The following is a 24251-nucleotide window of genomic DNA, read 5'->3' as shown; positions in this document are numbered from 1 at the left end:
TCGCAGTCTTAGTGTCACCAACTCGTTTTTAATATGCAAAAAGACAAACAAATGCGTCTATGGTGTATTTTCGATTTTTCCAATCCAGACTAGATCTCTCTCCCCGTCTGTGTACGAGGGGGCGGGGCAGTTTACACACACTCAGCTGCTACACTGCGGGGATGGCGGAGAGAAGCGCTCCAAGGTGTGGTTAAACTTTACCCGTCTCGATGTGGACAATGCTCGTTACCAAAAGTGCAATAAGAGTTTAGCATGTAAGGGCGGTAACTCGAGCAATTTGTCTAAACATTTAGCAAAAGTGCACCACATTCAGACGGAGGAATGCATCGGGTTCCACTGTCTTTCTAGCAGCTCTGTAGCCCCATCCACGAATAACGTTTCCACCTCAGGTGTTATGTATGCTAGCAGCAACACACGGAGTTAACTCAATTATACAAACATGGGTTAATGATTAGAGTTATTTATTTTGTTAAAGTTTCAGCTATTCTGTTTACAATTATGTTATCACATTATTTAATACAATTTTTTAAAACATTGTTGTTTCTTTTGATGTGAAATATTATTTATTTAATTTAAATAAAAAGCAATGTTAATTTTGTTCAAATTTGTGTTAAGTTAATTTAATAATATATGTATTTTTGAATCAAGTATTCATCTTTATTGTCTTCATTGTTAGTTTCCACATGCCTAAAACAACCTCAAGCTAAATCTAAAAGTTGATGGCTAAATACTGTAAGAGCGTTTGAGAAATTGTGCAAGGCATAATAGTCCAAATAGTCGATTAATCGTTTCATTAATCGATAGATGAATCGATTATCAAATTAATTGTTTGTTGCTGCCCTACTCACAATGACAATGTCAGAATGTTAATGTTTGGCAGTGAAGTATTTAAAAATATTCACCATCTTTGCATGTTAGCATGCTGCAATTTGCTCAATACCAAATTAGGAAATAAGTTTCGCTAAGAGCAATGTCGACTTGTAAAGAGGTACGTGTAGATTCTGCAATAACATCAGATCTGAAGAGTATTTATTTATTGAAAGAAGAGCAAAGAATGCAGGTATTCTTGATGGAACATGTGTTTTTGCTCTTCTCCCGGCTGGCTTCAGCAAGAGTTCAACTAATTCACCCAATTACCTGCTAAGTATTTTCTGAAAGTGCTCTTTCCCAAACAGTTTTGATGGTTCTGGGCCATCAGACGTTTTCATGGAAAGCTAGGGGATCACCTAAGTTAATTACGTTTATCTTGAGGGTAACATCAAATGTCGTCATAATCCACCAAATACTTAGAATTTGGTTTAAAGATTACCTCAAAAACATCATGAGGATGCTTGAGATATCTTCAGGGCACCTCCGAAGTCATTGAAACATCTCTGAGTTTAGATAAATCCAACACGTTATTACAAATCTGAAATCAGTCAACATTCTGCTTTGGTCTAAGTGGATCAAAATAATCTCAACACTTGGTTTCAAGGAGACACAATGCAGCTATTTAGAACTAATTACTTCCCTTTGCTTTGATGAACGTCTTTTCGTGCGAATTTCATTTGTGCGGAGCTCAAACTAATTGCTGCACAGTATTACTCAACCCCCACGCAGACAGCGGAGACTGCATGGCGGCGTCAGATTATAAACACCCACAGTGGTGTCGTCCATTTCCGTCTGTGTTCTCCACTGTGGTCTGAGGGAGGATTGGGATGGAGATGGGGAGGGGTGTTGTCAGACCGTAACGGGTGACCGTGACACCAGTTTCCTTTCCCTCTCTTCCTGCGCCCCCTCTCTTCTGCTCCCTGGTAACCAGACGACAATAGACCCAGCAGCCAGGTTGAGTCTTTACAGGCAACCGCGTCTCTAGCACTGCCAAGACAATGAGCACGTGGCCCTGCAGGGGCGCACACGCTCCATCCGGCCGACCGGGGGCATTGTTCGCCCTGAGTCAGAGTCCTCCCATACGACCCAGCAGCACCACTAACCATTGTTGACCAACAGAAAACGGGGGTCAACAGTTTATGATGTTAAAAGCTGATTGTTGTGAAATTACGCAGGGATGGAAGGAAATCAGTTGTTGGTCCACTCATCGTTTTTTATTGCAAAACTGGCGTCGGATACAGTTTATTTTTTGCACCAAGCATCTGCAGGCTTTATCATGGAATATGCTTCCAGTTGAGTATAAAACGTGCACAGATTTATACTCTTTTTCCCATATGACAACACATGTATATTGGGCAACCAATCTTGCCAACATGGATTTGAGATGTTAGTTTAAATGAATGGTAAAGTTATATTGACAAATGTAATAGTATTTATATTTGATGCATCTGTATTTTGATCTGGTTTTAATTGTTAGTGTGCCCAAAAAAATGTGTTAGTGTACTGCAGATGGAAATGATCTTTTAGCTATAATCTGGCATATACAGCACATCTTCTCTCTTTGAGATTAATGTAGTTGTATGGTCCTTGTTAAATAAAGAGTAATAATAATCCTCATTCCCAGTATTTATATGACGTGATGTTGGAAGAGCCTGTTTCTTTTTGGGAACCCGAAAGGACGTAATTGAGCCCATGATTAAAACCCAGGGTGTCTCCGCTTTCAGTGTCCAAGGGCACAGGTGTGTCCGGGGCCACGGGGACCACACACCCTGCTGACCGCCAGCCCGGTCGCTGTGACCTCAGAGCGGTGCAGCTGCACCCCCGCCCCTCACTATCATTACCCTCGCCACACTCCCAATGCCGATGCTGGCGATGGCCTTGCACAAACACTGCCATCTGAATCCAGTTAGGGGAGCTTAGCGCTTTGCGGCTTCGCGTGCGAGCGAGCCCCCGAGCCCAGCGCGAGCCAGTAGGAAACTTTAACTCACATGTGGTCACTTCAGCTTTGAAGCACCGTCGTCTTCCGAGGGGAAAAAATGACAAAATGATTGAAACAGATGTAGCGGTGGGTCTGTAGCTGCAGCAGTGGACATTAAATTATAGAGTTGTGATTCCTTTTGACTGAAGGGGCGGTGAGGAGATCAGACGGGCTGCAGTAGTGATTATGGTGCCTAATTGTAATTAAAAAGTTGAACCTCTGTCCTCTGCTATTATCAGAGGAAGGTCAATGTTAAACCTGCTTTAATGTTACCCGTTTCTTATTAGTTGATCAGCAATTTATAGGAAATGTTTCTTTTTTATTGTTGCTAAACTGAAAACTTGCCGTTGCAATCCACTGTGTGTTGACACTGTAAACAGCGACGCAGGGCAGAGACGCAACATTGGATCACTCTGGGCTTTGTCAGATTGCACAGCTAAGGTGTTGCAATACGAGATCAAGCTGGGCAAACCCATTTCTCCCTCTATTCTGCTTCAGTCAAGGTCAGCGTGTGCTGCAAGAACTGAAACTATTAAAGACTTCTCCCAGAGGAATGTCATTTATAATCTTCCGGCACAGTACGTCAGAATGGCTGTGACTTGTTATCCGGGGACTTTTCAGTGATGAGATCAGGTATGTTAGTTGCTCTTCGCCTGAAGCCACAATAGGAAGCAGGATGTCTACCAGTAAATGAGCTCAGTGAATTACTCTATCAAGTAAAAGGGAAGTAGGTGGGGACACATGCTCGGGCCTGTGTCTGAGGGAGGAGCCACCGACCTCTGTAGGCCAGTCAGACAACTCAGCTTTACTTCTATATGTTTCCTGCTTGACTCCACTTCAGTTAACAGAGAAAAGAGAGAAGAAGCAGGCAGAGTCTCAGACTGAACACAGTTAATGCTCGTGAAACTTTACTGGATTTCTTTCGGGTCGTGTGTGGTTTTACGCAAAGTGACAATGGGACTATGTTGTTCTGAAAAGCAGAAGCAGAACTTTGGGATGCTTACAAGTTGGAAAAAGGTGAGTTTTACTTTTGGAGTTGCTTACATTGTGCTGTGGGAGTTTGATCTGCCAAATGGATAGAGAACAAGTTATTTGATGTTAGGTGATATCTTACAAATACATGATTGGAAATGGTTTTATTGGCTTTTTTTACTCAATAGATTGAGATTCCCCTGTCTTGTTTTCGCTCTTTTAATTTTGATATTCAGGCCCGTAAGACAATACTAAAGTTCTGTGCTTTAAAAAAACTTTTTTAAACCTTCTTTTTAATAATTCAAATGAGATTCTGGTGTTTTGGATGACCCTTAAATGCATAACTTATATTGCTTTGTTTGCAAGAAAATGACCAATTCTGAATATTCAATCTCTCTGAGGCATCCGCTCATCTTCTCAGAACTAACCACAAGGTTTTTTTCTGAGTTTACATAACTTCTCTAGATTGCCCAAGACCAGGGTTTGTTCTGAGTGTGAGCACTTTTTGCTAACGTCAAAGGATGCATGAGTTATTTCGCCATACATTGAGAAATCCATTGTCCTGTACACACTCATGCACATGTCACCATGCCGTGAGTGTATGCAGCGCGTATAAGATGAACTTTATGACATGGCTGACTAAAACGCGTCTCTGAGCCTGATTCATTTCCTAGAGGTCACACACATCCACTCTGTTCTGCCACTTTAAAGAATCAATTACAAGTTCCCTTTGAATGGAATAAAGCCTTCTAAGTCCAAGCTCACATTTTTGTTCTTACGAGCTCTCTTTGATTTCTTTTTTTTTTATGGCCCGCCTCCGGCAGTCTGGGTTTTGAGTTTTCAGCCAAGTCTTTGAAAGTGGTTTTCAAGTTTCACAGTCAAGTAGATGTTAGCTGTCTGCTTGACAGCTTTTAGACAGCTGTTGAGGCCAGAATAAAAAGGACCCCATTGTAAGGAGAAGAAAAAGAAACCTGGAAAACACATAATCATGGCTGGGTTCTTTGAAGACGTAATAAAAAAAAGCAAATTACTGTCACATTTGCAGGAATTGATTGCACCATTATCCCATGGTATTCATTATAAAGATTAGGATGTGGTTTCGCATTAGTGTTTCACTTTTCTTGACAAAAAAGCAATTTTGCCTCAGAATCTGCCACATTCTGTGATGGTGTGCTATTACAATGTCTAGCCTAGTTGTGTCAATCTAGTGCATCTCTTCTGTGTGTGATACGATGAGTCTAGATCGGGGACCACCTATGAACAATAGAGGGGACCACGTGACTCTGTTGCCATGGCGTTCAGGTTGACGTGCGATTGGTGGTACACCGGTGGGCGGCAGACTGAAAACTCTCATCTGTTTGTCTCCCAGCATCTCCGTTTGTGTCTTTTTTTAATACAGAAAAAAGCTGCAGCAAGACAGGAAATGAGCTGTTATTTGTGGGATCAATTGTAGGTGTAATTGAGAACAAGAACTGGTCTTTGGCACGTCCTGTAATGATTATGGACGGAAGTGTGTACAACAGATTAAAACCCAGACTGAAAGCCAATCTGGTAAATTAATACCCCACGTCCCCTCAGCCATGCGATAAACGCGCCGGTGCTTTGAAGCCTTGCATTGCGCAGTATGCGTTGGATCTGTTCTGCATTACTGAGCAGGGGGGGGGAGTCGATCAAGAAGGGAGGGAAACCGAGGCAAAAGGGGGGGGTGAAAAGACACAGAGGGAGGGGGTTTGCAGAGAGCACAGGAGAAAGATGAGGGGGGATCCTCCAAACACTGTTTTGTGCCGTGCTGTGCACCCCCCCTCCTCCTCCTCTCTGCCTTTTTTATGTCCCTCCTTTCCTTTCTCCATCCGTCTTAGAGCATGCCCTTCCTCCCATCCTTGCTTAATCTGGGCTAGGAAAGGCTGGATTTCCCCCTCGCATATCGCTGGATTTCCCCCTCGCATATCACTGGATAACATTTGGAGGGTGCAGGGGTTTGGAGACGTAGTGAGAACTGAAAAGAAAAGGAATTAATAATTGCATCTGTGGGGATTCCATCACTCTCGCCAGAGGCTTTTATGCAATCCTGGAAAACAGAGCGCGACGCAATGAGGAGACTCATTCGGCCAGGGATGTAGGGTTCCTTTACAGCCCCATTTCTGGAGACTTCAGCCGGGTTTTTTTTACCATAGTTTAACTGTTTTGGAAGGCGGGGGATTTTGGGGGAGCTTTGGGCTTCGGGTTGTAGCTCAGCCTTGGGGGTCCACTCAGAGAGGAGCGTACAGGGCTTCTGCTGGGGAGCGCCAGGGGCTCAGCACAGCGCAGCATCATGCCTGAGGCCAACTACCTGTTCTCCGTGTCCTGGGGATACATCAAGGTGTGTCCCAGAGGAGAGACAGCATAGATGCCCTGTGTGTGTGGGAGTGCATGCACATACTGTGTCAGATTTCTCACGTTTGTTATGTCTTGATTGAATCTCAGCCTTGACTTGTACAGAAAAACACTGCCGCATTTTGTTTCCATGGAAAAACTAAGCATAGACATTATGTTTTTTGTATATCTTGCACTGTACTTTGTTTGTTTTTGCTAGGCAATCAAGTGTCTTAGAGGCTAACTCAAACCAGTACCAACAAAACATAAACACAGACCTGAAATGGCGCAGTAGCCACGTTCTCATGGGACATATCCCAGTGGAAAACAACAGGAAATGCTTTAATTCCTATGCTCGGAAACCTCAGTGAAAATAAAAATATGTATTTTCTTGTACAGGTCATTAAACATCATGTGTTTTTGTTTTTTCTCCAGTTCAAGAGGATGCTGAACCGGGAGCTAAGCCACCTGTCTGAGATGAGTCGCTCGGGCAACCAAGTGTCTGAGTACATCTCCAACACCTTCCTAGGTGAGCACACTATTCACACAGCAGTAGGAAGTACAGTGTCAGACCTAAAGGATGCCTCAGTGACACATATGTGGCAGAGGTTACCCTATGCATGTGCTAAGAAGCTCGCAAACCAGTCTGATCTGGTCTGAGAGTCCCCTTCGCTCTGACTGCAGAGAAATAAGGGGGGGAGACTTCCCTGAGCGGGGGAGAGGGAGAATGTTTGTGTGCACGGAAAGTCACTGCATTATTAATCAGCAGTGTTTCCTTCTATCTTAAAAAGCCCGACGGCGTGTCATGACTCATGGCGAGCCAGTTTGTTCTTCTGGTTTTCCTCCTTCCACATCCAACACTGCCTGCTAGATGCTTATCAAGGCTGTGTGTTCACAGATTGAAAGGAGTGTGTACTGTGCCCCCCCCCTAACAAGAGAAGTAGTGCAGGGGAAGAGATTTCCGAAAACAGCGCAGAGAGATCCTTTTGAAGCCTGGTGGTTTTGTTGTTGTCTGTGTTGCAGCGAACACCTGTCAGGTGCACTGAGATCATTGTGCAGAGAGTGCAGCCGACATATTTTCCTCGCAGAGCGGTGTGCGTTGTGCACACATGAGAGTCCTCCACACACTGTCAGCTGCAGAGGGCATGTGAGAGTCTTAGCAAGCAGACACGCTGGATCACATGCACCAAACAAACCCGCACACTTACAAAAACAAGAGATAAACATTTAGCTTTCCACTATTCTGCGGATTGTTATTGCAACAGGGCTCAGGTCCTTAGAATGCACGGGCCACTGGAGCATGGGCAGAAACATTTCATCAGCACTTCTTGAACTTTTCTTATTATTTTCTTCAAACTGGATATATTTTCCGATGTTCTCTGTTTTACATCATAATAAAGTGAATGTTTTTGGGTTTGGACTGACAAAACAAGACGTTCAGAGACATTATCTTGGACTTTGAGAAACAAAGATGAGCATTAGTCACTGTTTTCTCAATTTTTGTTAACAGAGTAAGCTGTAACTGAAGGATGGCTTGCTAATTGAACAAATGCAGCCTCAATGTGTTGTCACGTAGGTGTGAAAAGTCAACTATCTCCCTGTGTTAACTTAAGTTACTCCTTCCAACTCTGGTGCTTATTCAACATCACCTAGCCTAGTCCATTTTACTCTTTGGAGTGATTCAAAGTTAAATATTTTTTCTTGTTTTCTCTCCAGACAAGCAGAATGAGTTGGAGGTTCCATGCCCGGCTCCCAAGTCGAGGGAGAGGAAGAGGAGGCAGGGCCAGCAGCAGCAGCAGCAGCAGCAGCAGCAGCAGGGTGGGATGATGACTCAGATCAGCGGGGTGAGGAAGGTCAGCAACACGCCCAGCATCTCCGGGGGCACCGGGAACCGCTTCGGGGTCAAGACGGACCAGGAGGAACTGCTGTCCAAGGTAAGCCATGGACCGATCAAACAGCACAAGTATAAAAGGTGTGTGATCGACTGAGACACTTACAGTCGTCTTCTCTCACAGGATCTGGAGGACATCAACAAATGGGGCCTGAACATCTTCAAAGTGACTGAGCACTCCCACAACCGGCCGCTCACATGCGTCATGTACACCATCTTCCAGGTCAGTGCCTCCTCCTCCTCAGCAAGCCTTCTTGGAGCTATAGAAGGATTCATAGCCAACTGTAGTGTCTTCAGTATGTTACGTTCAGCTATCAGTGTCAACACAGGGACATCTGCTAGAGGGACATTAGCGCTTGGAATTGATTTCTAGCTGTGCATCATCCTGGCAGGAAGCGTACGTTTTCAGCTTCTAGTATACCATTCAGAATATTTAGAAGAATTTACGGTCAGATCAAAAGTCTGAATACATTGACTCTAATGCATCAAAATGTGAAACATGAAAAAACGCAAAGAAAGAAACCTCAATGGAACGTCCTTCTTCCTTTTGACATGCAGGAGCGAGACCTGATGAGGACGTTCAAAATTCCGACGGACACCTTTGTGACGTTCATGCTGACCTTGGAGGGCCACTATCACTCGGACGTGGCCTACCACAACAGCCTGCACGCCGCTGACGTAGCCCAGTCCACACACATCCTGCTGTCCACCCCCGCACTGGATGTAAGTCATTTCTCTCTATGCAAAGTCACTATTTATGGCCCTCAGAGGTACACAAAAACCTACCAGCCTCCGCAGTTTAAGCACCAGGAAGACTAAATTTAGCATGGAGGTTAATTGTAGTGAAGTATATTGTTGTTTGTTTAGAAAAAAAGCGTTTGTTAATAGTTGGTAGTTCTGAGGAATAGCAATCGGACAGCGGCCCCAACAATAATATCACTTGGAAACGCTAAGGTGGAGGAAGTAGTCTGTTTCCAGTCAAATTAGGTTTCGGCTACTTATTAAATTGACGTGTGACACCAATCAAGTCTGGCCACACCTTTTTTCTCAGGCTGTTTATTATGCTGAGATGGAGTAACTGGCATTACCGTCACCAAAACAATAACTGCATGCCAAAGATGACACATGAAAGGCTCGGCCTCCAACACTTGTTTAATACCTTACCTTGTATGGGCAGCGAAATGACTGTGAAGCTCAACCTCTCTTTTATTCTTCTTCCTTCTCTTCAAACAGGCGGTCTTCACAGATCTGGAGATCTTGGCAGCCATTTTTGCTGCAGCCATTCACGACGTGGACCACCCAGGAGTGTCCAACCAGTTCCTCATCAACACCAGTATGTCCTTTAAAAAAAGTCATTTTATTTAGTCTACCTTTACCAAAGAAGCAAACTATTTGCACGGTTTAACGGGATCTTCAAAGGCAACATTGTGGGTCTTTAGGGACACGGCATGGCTTATTTAGTCACCTGACCTGGGTTTAAAAAAGCAAGAGCTCCATTTAACCCTTTTCTCTTTCTCCATTCTTCTTTTTCTCTTTAGACTCCGAGCTGGCTCTGATGTACAACGATGAGTCGGTGCTGGAGAACCACCACCTAGCCGTGGGCTTCAAACTGCTGCAGGAGGAAAACTGCGATATCTTCCAAAACCTGACCAAGAAGCAAAAGCAGTCGCTCCGGAGGATGGTCATAGACATGGTGAGGAGACGAGGCCAATAGAGCCTTCAGAGTGATGACAGCTTAATTGCTTGCCTCGAAAACTATTTCTAACATCATTGTCTGTGTCTTCCTTTCATTCAGGTATTAGCAACTGACATGTCCAAACACATGAGCCTGCTCGCTAATCTGAAGACGATGGTGGAGACCAAGAAGGTGACCAGCTCTGGAGTCCTGCTGTTGGACAACTACACTGACAGAATGCAGGTAAAAGTCAATCATGTACAAATAAATGTAGGTCACGTCAATATATGCAAAAGTGAATAACTTAAACATGGTCAAGGTCACGATCATATATCGTACATAAGTCAATAACCCAAAAATAATCGAGGTCAAGTCCAAATACGGTAGAAAAAGTTGATCAGCTCATGTCAAATGATCATGAAAAAAGCTAATAACGTGAAAAAGATTAAGATAATTTCCAAATATCGTATGAAAACGAATAACATAAATATGATTGACATCATGTCCAAATATCACGAAAAGTTGGTAACTTCAAAATCCAGGTTATGTCCATAAAAGGTCAAAAAGAGTCTAAAAAGCCATTACAGTGACAGGTATAGCCTCATGATACAGACAGTTTGGTACAGACGAAAGAAATGCAAGAGGTTTATTTAATTATTTGTTTCCCTTTTCAGGTGTTGCGTAACATGGTGCACTGTGCCGACCTGAGCAACCCCACCAAGCCTCTGGACCTGTACCGGCAGTGGACGGACAGGATCATGGACGAGTTCTTCCACCAGGGAGACCGAGAGAGGGAGAGGGGGATGGAGATCAGTCCCATGTGTGACAAACACACTGCTTCAGTGGAGAGAACACAGGTAAGAACACACACACCTAGCTAGAAAAATTGGAAAAAATCATAGTTGATTCCTCAACACAAGATATCGTGTTTTTGACTTGGTTTGACCGTCCGTCAGTAAAATTACGGGAAAAAAGACTGGCTTCATTTTTATGAAACTTGGAGGAAAAGTGTAGCCAAGAAAGAATCCTTTACATTTCGGAAGGGATCTTAATTACGGGCCGCATATCACAAATCATCTTTCACTGTTGCTTAAATTTGCGCAGTTCCGCGTGGTCTCGGAATCTTTGGTAAAACAAATAATGGTTCCTGATTGGAAAGCATGTTGGACAACTGAAAATGATAACACATGTTGTTTGTCACGTCAATGTTATTTCCATATTGCGACTTATAGCTCATGAACACGCCTAAGTTGGACAAACCCCGGAGACCCTCCAAGGAGCATGTGAACCCTCGTACTGACATCATCCCTTGTTATGTTTTCTAGGTGGGTTTCATCGATTACATTGTCCACCCTCTGTGGGAGACGTGGGCCGACCTGGTCCACCCCGACGCTCAGGACATCCTGGACACTCTGGAGGACAACAGGAACTGGTACCAAAGCATGATCCCCCAGAGCCCCTCCCCCCCCTTCTACACCAGCGACGGGGAGGGTGGCCCCCATGGGGAGCTGGAGGAGGGGCCTGGGGCCAGCAAATTTCAGTTTGAGCTGACGCTGGACGATCAGGATGGACAGAGCGGAGAGAGCGCCATGATGGAGATGGTCGACGGGGTCACACTCCAAGACCCTTCCTCCGATCAGGGCAGGGTTGAAACGTGTGACGTCTCCCCAGCGGAAACATAGCCCAACTGATGCTGTTTGCGGAGAGCAGCAAGTTTTGGCTGAAATAATTTAATTGCAGTAGAGCAATCCTGCAATCTGGCTCTTTGGAGCTGCCTGGCACAGAGGGCCTGACTGAATGTGGGGCACCCCTGCAAACAAGGCTGGGAAACCCTGTGGCAGTTTGTTTTTGAGCCCCCTGGAAAGGGAGCTTGAAGAAGTCCTGCTCTTTAACGAAGGGACTTACTGTCAAAGAGGCGGGGCTGAATCGAAGAAGATGAAGTGGACAATATGTATCTGTTTACTGAAACTAGTCAAAATTACAAACTTGCACTTCAGGACGTTTTTTATGTTGATTTCGATTCTTCCGATCGTGTTGGGATTGGATGCGACCTGGTGAAAGCGTCCAACCAGAAACTACAGGAGAGAAGTTCTTCAGATCCAAGTAGTTTTTTTTCTTACACACAAGTTGTGTGCCTTTTTTTAAACAACAGTGTTCTTTTTTTAAGTGTTTTTATAATTTATTGAACACATTCATGTAGCTGTAAAATGTGTCAACTTTTTGTACAAGAAGGACACATTTGTCTCACAGTCTTCCTAATGTTCTGGCAATAGTATAAGCTTGTTCTCACTATAGTATAGTGGATGTATTTCTAAAAATCACACGACTTCCCAGCACAATTTGCACTTTGTGGCATAAGACCAAGAGAGCATTGAAAGCATCAGTATGTTACATTATACTAAACATGTGAAACCAAAATCTTTTGATTCATTCAGCAAGGGCTGCTCGATTATGGCAAAAATCGTAATCACGATTATTTTAGTCAATAATTGATGTCACGATTATTAAAAAGAGATTATCCATTTACTTTGAAAACATTCATTTATTGAAAAATACTTTAAGTATAATTCAACTGAAAAACCAATAAAATCATTTAAAATAATAATCGTTTTATTTCGATTACGTTGTTTTCGTAATCGTTGCAAGTCAAAATCGTAATCGAGATTAAAATACGATGAATTGCACAGCCCTACATTCAGCTATTTCTTTCCTCAAAAAAGTCAATTCACAAGGAATTTAATACGTTTTAAAACATATTCCTTGAAAGTGGAAATACATTTTGTATCTATGAGTCCAAAAATATGTAAAGAATATCTTCCAAAGATCCTGTAGAAAGCACTTTGATGATTTCACTGCTCACAGAAAAAGGAAAGTCAGAACTCAGATACATTTTACAATGTCCTAATCCTATTCCCTATGTTACAAATACAACTTCTGACCAGAAGTCAAATGAATCCCTGACTTTGTCGTGTAGCTGGATGAAGAGTTAATTATTTCCTGAAATTTCACCCGAGATATCTAAGAAAGGTAAAAAATCTTGAATGTGTCTATCGAAAACAAAACAGTCGACTTTAAAATGATTCAGGTCATGTCTATAAATCGTGCAAAAGTTTATAACTTAAAAATGGTCTAGGTCCTGTCCAAATATCGTACGAAAGGTCAATAACGTAAAAATGGTCAAGGTCAAGTCAATATATTGTACAAAACGTACGTTAAAGTAAAAAAATCTCCTCAAATCGTGCTGAACTATCGCCGAATAGGAAATCTGTTTCCACGTGTAACTTCCTCAGTTTCATCTCGTAGTGGGCTTTACATCTGAACAGACTTAAACTTTGAATGACTCTAAGACTGTGCACACTTTTAATAAGGCACCTGTTAGTTATAGACTAATCGTATCCTGTAGTTTTTTTTGATCCAGCACTTTGAATATGTCGACATTTCCGGCAGCTGGTTGCCGATCTGTCCAACACTACCTTAAAGGTGTGTGTGTGTGTGTGTGTGTGTGTGTGTGTGTGTGTGTGTGTGTGTGTGTGTGTGTGTGTGTGTGTGTGTGTGTGTGTGTGTGTGTGTGTGTGTGTGTGTGTGTGTGTGTGTGTGTGTGTGTACGTACGTACGTTACGTAGTTGTGTTTGTGTGTGTGTGTGTGTGTGTGTGTGTGTGTGGCTGTTTGTAACAGTGTTTTTTATCTCTCTCTTGTATATTATATTGATTGTTAATATTCCTGCGTATTTGTTATTATTTATATGCCCTACCATACGTCAATCAAAGTTTGACCTGAACTCATCTGGTGGTTTCTGTTTATTCTATTTAGCATTTTTGCTATAAGACCGTAACATGAAGTTATGCAGCTCAATTTTGAAGATTTGAAATGTTTTTTGAATTTGCTGCCAGAGAAGTTTGTACAGCGTGACCAAGTCGACGAAGTCTGGCTGTTTTATGTTTTGTTTTTTTAAGGATTATGAAGGCTGGATATTCTCTGCAGTGTATTGCGTACGGTGACGGGTCATTGTACAGCTATAGGAATATTTGCTGAAATATATAAGACGTTGTTTTGAAATATATTTTTTCAGTGTTTTTCCTCACAATATATTGTACAACGTTGTATGTTGTGCTCAACAAATGTTTTCTATCAGATTATTAAAATGGGCATGAATTATATAATTTTCTGGTCTGTTTGTTTTTGGATCACATTAGCAAAAGAAGAACAAGTCATTTCCAACATAAATATTTTTAATATTATGAGTTAGGGGTGTAGGAAAATACCAATACACTCCGATATGACTGGTGATACTGTTTTGTTAAAATACGATACATTTTTAAAAAGGCCCTATTAACCTCGTGGAGTTTTCCCGTTCTCTTAGTGTGCTACATAGGTTTTTTTAATGCATGTACATGGTCTGCAAAGGCTCAAATTGCAAAGTTGCCTCCTGAGGGAGTTTCTGTCCCACACAATCACTTTTGTTTAGTGATGTAGACTAATGTTATTTCCTTTGCTATAATTCCATAACAATTATTGCGATTTTTTAGATTCTAAATGCTAAACATATAAATAAAGACAAAATGTAAAAGCAGATCCCACTTTTTTGAGTGCATCAAAAAAAGTGAACCATTTTTTCCCTTATGGCTGTCTCTGTAAAGTAAGATTCAAGAAGACATTACACTGCCTTTTTAGAGTGTCGCAACAAAATAAATCGTGACCCCAGTATAATGATATGAATGGTTTTGACAATTTACAGAAATAAATGTTTCTTTATCCCCGTCACCAAACATTTCATCATCAAGGAGTGATGAAATATTGAATGTTTATAAACTTGTTTACCCAGACAAACAGTCAGATGATTCTCTATAATCACTTGTACACTATTTCAATTAATTGCCAGGCTTATTACAGCCATATGTGTTTTTTTTGTTGACGTCATAGTACCAGTTTTGCAGCTCTGAGGGGAAAACCAGGTAGTGACACATCTTGCCTGTAATTGAACATCACTGACTGCTGGACAGCGATCAGCAGTGTAAACAGGAAGGTGGAGATAGTGATGCTATGTGCAGAGCCCTCAGGGCATTCACTCTCCCATTGCCTGGAGCACCTTGACCCCAAAGGATAAGCATCTCGAGTACGTGATAGGCAGCAGGAGGGCAGGCTGGGTACAATTGGCACAAAGCCAGAGATTGTTAAAGATTTTAGTTTCTGAAATAGGTCAAAGAAACAGAGGAGGGAAGGCTTGATGCAATCTGATCTTCACTGCTCATTATCTGGAAGTGCAACTTGTTGAAAGTTTCCAGTCTTTGCTGTTAGATAGTATTTCTCTTTAACAATGATTTACCCTGATAAATGCTCAGAATACTTAGATTGCAATTCATCAGGTTACCCATGTTGTAAAAGCACAAATTGGCAAACATTTTTGTGATTATTAAAGTCATAAAATGAATTGCAAAAAAAAATCTGAAATCAAACTTAATACGTCAAAAATGGCCGTAGCCAGAACAATTTCACAAATACATGTATTTTGCATACTCAGCATATCAGGTTGATCAAAGGACCCTTTACTTACAAAAACCACCTACACGTTTTCTGTGCGTGGGGACACAACATTGATGCTGTTTCTATTGTGTAACTTTTCGTTTCTGCAGTTTTTTAATCAAAGGCCCCCCCGTTTGTCAGAAATGTTTGACTACATTCGCAAACATGAATAAAAGTGAAAACATTTCAAAATGGCCGTATTTTAAAGACGTTATCAACCTTGACAATGGTAGTCCTTGCAAAGCAGCTATGATATAATTGCACATTTTTCAAATGTAACTGGGCTGATTATAGTCATTTGGCAATATGTCTACGTCACCCCAACCACATGTTATCCGTAACCACCCAACCATCTATATATTTAATAAATCACAGGTGGCATTTTAGATTAAGTTTACTGTGGAGATGTGGATGTTTGGGTGACCACCAGAAACCCGAACCTCCTCTTCCTGTAGATTCAGCGAAAAACGAGTCAAGTGTTTATGGTAAACACGGCATAGACGTGAACTAGGGTTTCCATGGTGGTGGTCCGTACTGCCATGGCAATGGCAGCTGGTTTGTTTAGAACTCTGACACGAGTCTTGTGGTCTGTTGCAAACTGACGTCAGCAGGGTGAGGGCAGACTGCCCGGCCCGCAGCACTGACTGTGAAGAGCCCGCAGGTTCAGGCTCCGGCTGCCAGTCAACCTCCTTTCTCCACTATAGCAGCCAGGCTGTGAGGGGGCCCGGGGCCCCAGGCCAAGGCAGGAGAGGAAGAGAACCACTTCCAGGAAAACAAACTCGCTCACTTTGTAATAACAAATGTCTTCCTCGAGTTTCTCCTGGACAGCTGCTGTTTGTTTTTAATTGAGTTGACAGTGAGGAAAGAAGTTGGAATACAGGGTAATACAGGGCATTCCAACATAATCCAATAGCAAACCAGGCCTGTGTGTGTGAGTGGGTTTGTCTTTATCACATCATGGGGCGTACGGCATGTTAGTAAGGTCTCGGAAAGCATGGTCCCCGTTATAGATGTGTTTGTCTGGTACCCACACTGTACCACAAAAAAAGGATGTGTGAGAGGAGGGTGTGTTTGTCTTGTACAGCGTGGTCCCTGAAATAGATATTCTGGTGTGGTAACCCTACAATAACACAAAGACAAGGATGTGTTTTTATTTGTGTGTGTGTGTGTGTGTGTGTGTGTGTGTGTGTGTGTGTGTGTGAAGGGCCAAACATTCAACGAAGTAAGGAGCATTTACTGGAACAAGCTGAACTCTGTTTTTTATTTGTGTGTGTGTGTGTGTGTGTGTGTGTGTGTGTGTGTGTGTGTGTGTGTGTGTGTGTGTGTGTGTGTGTGTGTGCACTGTTAAAGGGCTCAGCTTAGAGTGGCTGAGACAGATGGGTAAGGAAGTGCCCTGAAAAAGACAGTTCTTCCCCGCTCAAAAAAAAATGATGAATCTGGAAAAGATCAGATGAGGCAGTCAGCTTCCTCTCCGATGCCTCTTGTATTTGTGTGTGTGTTTCATGGACTCTAAAATGCAGGACTTGGACAATAACAGGATGAGTCCTTCCCAGAAAATGTCACAAATCATCTACTTATCAAGCACGGCGGCAGTCATCATAGATAGGCCATTGTTTCTTCACAGTGTGGATTTGTCTCTGCATGCAACTGCCCCAAATATCTTCAAATACATAGGATGTGTATGCAAGCAGTTATGTAATCCTTAGAATGAGAAAATGCATAAGAAATGTCGATACACACCCAGATGTAAGACATAGTTTTGTTGATCTTTCCAGGAACATGCTGTAATATTAACTTGAACTGAGGAAAGCCGAATTGACGTCACAGTTAGATATGTAAAAAAATAAATACATTATGGTAGCTTTGTGTGAATGTTGTCATTGCATGTACGTAAAAAAACAAGTGGATCCTCTGACATTTAGCCCATGTGTGAAGCACTTGTCCGTGTCAAATCACATCTACCATGATGCGTTTAAAGACGGCACCGGGATGACATTTATGTGCCGATTCCTGGGGGCTCGGAGTTCAGCAATGCTGGGAAATGTTGGGACGTGGAAGGGAACATCCCTGTAGGGGACGCAGCGGCACACAAGAGCACACTGTCATCTATGTTAGTCCAGAAATAAAATAATAAAACACCCCTGGGAACATACATACATGCATGCTGGAACATGCCACAACAGATGAACAGATGTGACACTTGAAGATGGAGCGTCCACCTGAGGGGAAAGAAGACGGATTATTGATCATGCATGTACAAACACGCCACCTGAACCCTTTTAGGTAAACATACTCATTGCATATGCAGTGTTGACTTTAACCGGATGAAGGTTGTGAATTGCGGTTTATCTGATAGAGATAGAGATCTACTGTAAACCAAATCAGGTTTTATCCGCATGTCCTCTTTTTGCCCCGATCGATATTTGTCCTTATTTGACACATGAACAGAGAGCTAGGCAGGGAAGCTCTGTAGCTCTGTGGTGTGTCAAAGTGAGTGAGTGTGTGGGAGGAAGAGGTTCAACTTGCACTGCAGAGAAACAGTCTGTGGTGGAGGGAAAATACAGAAAGAGGAGGCCTACACAACGTGAAAATATCAAATACACGCCACATGTTAAAGGGCTGAGATGAACAAAAGGTCCTCGCTGCAGCTCACAAACTCCTGAGAGGTCATCAAAGGTCATCCACGCCCAAGATGTAGATCTGAATCTGACACGGGAGCTTTATTGTTGCATGGTGTCCCTTTAGCTATCACCAAAACACACACACAGGAAACACGTAGCAATGCTGATGAATAATAATAATGTGTAATAATAAATAGATTATTTAATTAATAATAAATACAACTAAATAAAATGTAAATTAATTAAAAAAACATTCTTTTAATATTAATAATCGTAAAAATAGTTTTTTATTTTTCCTGATTTTATTATATCCCAATAATTATAAGAATAATCGTATTTTTTTCTTGATTTTTTAAATATGTTTTTACTTTGTTTTATTATGACCTTATTATATGTTAAAGGTTCTCCCTTTGATACAAATGAGGATTTCCCGTTTGTTGCAGGAAATGAAGCACTGTTATTGCACCAATAATAATAATTAATATGATAATTATATGATTTGTCTTTTGACACAAATTGGAATTACACATTTGTGGAAGCATATATCACTGTTATCGCACCAAATAGGGAAATATGTTGTGTTTTATTGATATATTAGTCTATGCTATGCTTGACAGTAATGGCCTGTTGCTGTGGTTACCAGCTTATTGTACACAAGCGCTACTTTTTCCATAACAACTTTCCCTGAGAGAATACATGTTTGCTCGGAAAAACACTGAGCCTGCTTTAAGTAAGGTAATAATTTCTTATTATTCTGAAACTTAGATCTTTGTTGTTAAGTAGAAAACATGAGACAAATCCTATTGTTGTTTTGTTGTGAATTCCAGTAAGAATCTGAGAGCGTCACAGTCTGCAGCTTCCTCTGGCCCACTGGGCTGCTCTGAATCATAGATAACAGAGTTTCTCCCTGCTGCTCCAGACGCTGCCCCTCGGCACCGGGCTCCTCCGGCGGGGCCCCTGTGTGGAGCTGATGGAGGATGCAGATAGGAGAGGCTGTTGTGACTGGGGCAACATGTTATGATGGTCCGATAGCTTCTCGTAAGTAATCATGGTGTTTGTGTCTGCACTGGGCTGCATGTGTGCGCATGTGTGGAATGTGTGTGAGTGGTGTAAACAATGACATAGAATGTACAGTGGCAAACATTTATATGTAGGCTAACATCAGTAGTTTAAACAACAAAGTACACCAAACAAAAAACTAAACTTTTCTAAATGTATGTGATTGTGTGCATGTCTATGTCAAGATGATCATGTCACATTTTGTTATTTTGTTTAAATTAGGGGACCCTCGATTTGATTTGATTGGCATATCAAAAGAGAGCTCAGAGTGCGAGAAAACAATTTAGCAGCCAAACAAAAACTAAGGAAAAAAGATAAATCATTGCAAAATAACCGACAGCAATGAATATATATTAAAGATGCCTCAAAAAAATGTAACAAACTTTTACAAGGAAATGTGTCTTTGTGTAAACTTCCTACAACTGATTGATATATTTATCATTAGTTTGAAGTAGACCATTCAAATCTAACTTTCCCAAATGTATGAGATTGGTGCGTGTCTATGTCAAGACGATCATGTCACATTTGGTTATGTTGTTTGAATTAGGTGTCCCTTGATTTGATTTGATTTATTTAACACACCAAAAGAGAGCTTAGATGAAAACTATTTAGCAGCCAAACAGAAACCAAGGAAAAAATATAAATCATTGCAAAATAGCTGACAGCAATGAATATATATTAAAGTGGCTTACAATTAAATTAAAACAACTTTTACAAGGGAATGTGTCTTTGTGTAATCTTTCTATAACTGATGGACATCTAAACTGGGACATGGAAACAGGACACAGCGGGGGCGGGGTTTTACGGCAAGTGCTCTCCACTGCTGATAACGTACAGTATGTGCATTGTTAGGGAATAATTTGCTTTGGTATTCAACCTTCGACACAGTTAATCGTTTTCTCCTCTCACTGTCTCCTTTCCCCCTCTCACTGTCTCCTTTCCCATGGCATAGGTCTACGGCCTTGGGTATTGCTGCTATCTCTCTTTAGGAGGAGCAGCTTGGGCGCATTGTTGTTGCCAGTCTATGTGGCGTGTGGTGCAGTGGGTTGTGCGTTGGTGTTGGGATCAGGGCTTCAAATCCTGCTGCAGGTCTCCCTTGAAAAAGAGATCTATGATCTCAATGGGACCAATCTGGCTAAATAAAGGTTTGAAATGAAATCCCACTGCAGACGTTGTGTCCCTGGGCAAGACACTTCACCCCAAATTGCTCCTGTGGGGATTGCCCACAGTATTGAGTATGTAACTCGCTTTGGATAAAAGCGTCTAACAAGTGACATGTAATGTAATGTACAGTCTATGACAGAGCACAAGCCGCCATGAGGTAGTTTACTGCTCAGTAGGTTCCCTAGCGCACATTATTTTCTATGGATGAGAGCTCTTAGATTCAGGGTCCATAATTGTTTAGTCTCACAAAGAAGTCTGATAAAGAATGTTGATTATTACACTGCGAACTAGTTAAAACCTCGAGCTACAGAAAGAGTTCTTCGGAATTGGTTTGGCAACCGCTGTGTCGACACACCACCTGTTTTGTCAATTCTCCGGCCATAACTCCAAATAAAACATCAGTGTTTGCCATCAAAGCTCCAGCTCTCCTCGTGTCTCTCTGAGTCCTGACTCTCCATTGCTACAGAAGTTTTCCCCACATGCATTATGTGGTTGTATGTTTTGAAAACAGAGAAAACATTAAGCACCAAAAACACATTACAGACAATCTCCAAACAGTGGATTACTCATGGTCTGCTCTGCTGACATGTAAATGTAGGCTGAGCGTCTCACATTATGTCGAAGGGCAGCGTGGCCTACGTGCAGATCAGTGCCACCAGAGATGCCATGCCTCGTCTCCACTCTACCATGTCAGTCTTATTAAACCCCCACATTCCTGTCCCTCTCATTCTCCTTTCAGACCCCACATGAAAGAGTTCAAAGAGTAAACCCATATCTGCCTTTTTCGTTAGCTAAGTGTGCCCTCTGGTATTAGCAATGGTTGGAAGATGTAGTATCAGTGAGTGCAAATGTAAGATCTTTGTTTACTTTAAGGCCACGCTCACACAGGGGCCCTCATGCAAACATGTGCTATTAATATTCTCACTCTCTGCTTGACATGCTGCTATTGATGACACTACAGATGGTATGTAAATGAATGTAGAGGCTGGCTTTTAAAGTGCATTTAAGGGGAAATCAAATTATTTCAGGGGTTCTTTGTGGTCCGGGGATGTATTATTCCCTCAATAAATAACTGGTTATCATGGCACAGAATTGAGGTCTTGTGTTTCAATTACATTGGCTTTTCTCTCTGCTTTATGTGAACAAATTATAAAATAAAAATACAGAATTTGAAAAATGTCAATATGTATATATTTTTTGAAGGAAATTCATCATTGTTATAGCACCAACCAGGAGACCATCGTGTTTTATATAAAATATGGGATGGGCATGAATAAATATATATGTTACATATATATATATATATATATTTATTTATTTTGTTATGAATATATATTCACACAATCATTTGTGTAATAATAATAATAATAATTTTAATAAAAGCAATGAAGTATACAAATGAAAAACAAAGTAAAGTAAGGTGGGTCAAACAGAATCAAACATTAATTATTACACATTATTAAAGTATTTAACCATTTTTTTAATGTTCTGTTATAGCCTTTTATTCCGATTTAAAACATGGAATTAACATATTCTTGAAAGTACTGCGTATATTATTTTGCAGTGCAGTAGTGACACCTTGTGGCCACATGGGGAACAACCACGATGCCACTTTACATGCAGAGATCATGTGTGTCCAGCGGGCGTCACTGTTGAGCCGCGCACTGCGTTCACTGTACACAGACAGACAGCAGAAGTCAACCAAGGAATTTCTGCTACAGCTGATTCGATCGCCATCTTTGTCGCTAACATAAACAACACCAGTGTGTCTTGCGTTGGCATTCTGGATGCATAGCGCCGTTTGGAAGAAAGCGACAACTGTCTCTTCGCTGCGGCACTGAGCTTCTCCCAGAAAATGAAGGATTATCTGGTCACTTGAGACACCGTGTCAGTGAGGTAAGAAGCCTCGCAGTCTGTCGAGCAGCAGCAGCAGGGTCCTTTGAACTGAACATGAAGGGATGCCATGACAACGACGCAGCTGTCATTAGAGCACGACAGAGCTGTTTAGCGATATACTCTGATATCTGTCTGCTTTATGCTAGCAGAAAACCACGAATGCATGCTTGGCCTTTTAAATGTGTATCGGGAACATAAATAGCGTCTGACATGTATACACCGTGCTAACCGGGTCAGTGTGTGTGTGTGTGTGTGTGTGTGTGTTAAAGGGCTCGTGTCGCTGCATCTCTGATTGAAGCTAACCTGTTTTCCCTCAGAGATGGGGATCCGAGGTGGATTTCCTCACCGGGAGGGAGAGGAGCTTTAAAAGGGGGGCGGGGCGGGGCGGTGAGGGCAGCAGAGGGGCCTTGCTGCTCGTCTGCCCGGAGGAGATGGACCAGGAGTACGAGAGGCGGCTGCTGAGGCAAATAAACCCTCAGAACGTGCCAACAGAGGCCGGCCAGGCAAAGGTGACATGAGGGGACTGTCAGTGAAGTGCATGCGCGTGCGTGCGTGCGCGTGCGCAATGGGTATTTATGTTTAGCATATTGTAGTCCCCCTTATCCAAATAGCTTGGGTTTCACTTTATTAACATCATGCTCATGAATAGTTCAATCCTGATTAGAAGCAACATTTACTTTAATATAATTATAATATAATGCATATCATGAAATAATCTATACATTTATCTACCTATCTACGTACACATGCATTTGTACTCATACATATTTAAAAATAAATAGCAATACGCTCAGTGGGGCAGTAACTAGCCGATTACTGTAACTCAAGTACTGTACAATTTTGAAGTATTTGTAATGTACTTAATTATTTCTGTTTCCTGCAATTTGTATCTTTTTCATACATATTGTTGTCACTGCACTAAATGTATCTGATAACGTTATTTACTTCGATTCAGAGTAATTATACACCATTTAAGTGATATGTACTCATGCTTTTGGTACTTTAAATACATTTTGATACTAGCCTTTATTAGCTTTTGTACTTTTTCCTTGGTTGAAAATCTGGTTAACTTGTAACACATTCTACTCTGTGGTACTACTTTGTTCAACACTGCATACACTCACAAACAACCATAAATACATTAGAAACTGTCATAGTAATATGATGGTATGAGCAGGTGCTGAGCCGCATATAATAAGGCCTTGAATAAACCTGCTGGATTATTCATGGTGTCACTATTCCTGTCTCTCTGTCCATCGCAGTGTGTGAGCGCCACCTGCAGTCCGGTCAGTGTTAAGTCGGGGGATCGCTTCATCCCCACCCGCGCTGGAAGCAACTGGAGCATCAATTTCCACTACGCCAATGTGAGCAGTAACTTCTTCATCTGCACACTCACCTGATCACATGACCTTTAAAGCTGCCCCATCAGAACACAGCTTGGTAATCACAGACTGACGTACCCTTTCTTTTCTCTGCAGGAGAACTGTCGCTCCCCAAATCAGAACCATAAAGCAAAGGATGCCAGTTCAGACTCGAGCAAAGGTCAGACATCTTTACTTTTTTCATCTTATCCCAGTTGTTGTTTTTTGTCACCGGCTTGGTCTTCAATCTCAGGATCCATGTATTTGTGATCCTCTCCAGGATGGAAGTAGTCATCACATACAGAGCATCAACTAGTTCCTGAACAGTGTCCTTCACATGCTGATATCCAAGAGAGGGAGTTACACAGTCACAAGATGGAGGAATAGAAAGCAGTATTCAATGTTTAGTTCAGATTAGCTCCACGTCAGAAATGATCATGCTTGTCACATGTCTATCTCCATAGAGGCTGAATCATCATGTTAATCACATAGCTATCATATGCCTAAAACAGTCCTGATGCTCTTCTAGGTAATCACACATACTGTCATGTACACAGCTACAGTTGGGATGCCTTTGTTATCATGTTACTCTCTCTCAGATTGGAAGAGTACATTCAGTATTTTCCCAAAACTGTCCATCATCTTTCCACTGCAGGGAGCCAATAATTACGAGGTGAATACCCTGAACTTACTTTTTATATTGTTTTATTTAATTTTTAAATAGGTCTTAAAAGGTCACCTAATTATGACAAAATCCACGTGATTTCAATGTCTCTCCTACATCAACAATGTGTCCCCTCTGTGTAAAGAGACTCTGAACAATTTTCACGGAAAAAGATTTCTCTTCTCTTTTGTCCTGACTCATTATTTCTATAAAAACCTGTCTGTCAC

The 24251-nt window shown here is 41.8% G+C and overlaps 2 protein-coding genes across 4 annotated transcripts in view; both read left to right on the top strand.

The window, feature by feature from the left end:
- The first annotated feature begins 3683 nt into the window (after positions 1-3683).
- On the top strand, positions 3684-12091 carry LOC104954895 (cAMP-specific 3',5'-cyclic phosphodiesterase 4B-like). Of its 2 annotated transcripts, none has more exons than XM_010782102.1 (10): positions 3684-3865; positions 6608-6701; positions 7889-8106; positions 8188-8286; positions 8622-8786; positions 9297-9396; positions 9602-9756; positions 9859-9981; positions 10413-10595; positions 11064-12091. In XM_010782102.1, the coding sequence occupies exons 1-10, from the start codon at positions 3743-3745 to the stop codon at positions 11418-11420; spliced, it is 1617 nt and encodes a 538-aa protein (XP_010780404.1). In that variant the 5' UTR covers positions 3684-3742; the 3' UTR covers positions 11421-12091. The 2 variants fall into 2 exon arrangements, with proteins under 2 accessions (XP_010780404.1, XP_010780405.1); XM_010782103.1 differs by lacking the exon at positions 3684-3865 and adding an exon at positions 6109-6179.
- Positions 12092-21801: 9710 nt separating this feature from the next.
- The window catches only part of fzr1b (fizzy/cell division cycle 20 related 1b), an 11942-nt gene continuing 9492 nt past the window's right edge, over positions 21802-24251 (top strand). Inside the window, exons 1-4 of one of the 2 annotated variants that reach the window (XM_010782098.1) lie at positions 21802-21999; positions 22317-22508; positions 23262-23363; positions 23478-23541. In XM_010782098.1, coding sequence (XP_010780400.1) covers positions 22431-22508; positions 23262-23363; positions 23478-23541 — 244 coding nt within the window. In that variant the 5' untranslated portion in view covers positions 21802-21999; positions 22317-22430. Of the gene's footprint in view, positions 22000-22268; positions 22509-23261; positions 23364-23477; positions 23542-24251 lie in introns of both variants that reach the window. The other variant, XM_010782099.1, reaches the window with a different exon arrangement.

This window comes from Notothenia coriiceps, unplaced genomic scaffold (assembly GCF_000735185.1).
Source record: "Notothenia coriiceps isolate Sejong01 unplaced genomic scaffold, NC01 NC01_scaffold00024120, whole genome shotgun sequence".
Classification (NCBI taxonomy): Eukaryota; Metazoa; Chordata; class Actinopteri; order Perciformes; family Nototheniidae; genus Notothenia; species Notothenia coriiceps.
The sequence above is the reverse complement of the archived record's forward strand: the minus strand, read 5'-3'. Positions and strand labels throughout refer to the sequence as shown.

Bases quoted from the DNA above. Each gene is read 5' to 3' on its own strand.
- LOC104954895 (XM_010782102.1), top strand. From the start codon at position 3,743: ATGCTCGTGAAACTTTACTGGATTTCTTTCGGGTCGTGTGTGGTTTTA. The intron at 8,287-8,621 runs GTCAGTGCCTCC...TTTGACATGCAG, and splicing joins TCATGTACACCATCTTCCAG to GAGCGAGACCTGATGAGGAC. The intron at 9,757-9,858 runs GTGAGGAGACGA...CCTTTCATTCAG, and splicing joins GGAGGATGGTCATAGACATG to GTATTAGCAACTGACATGTC.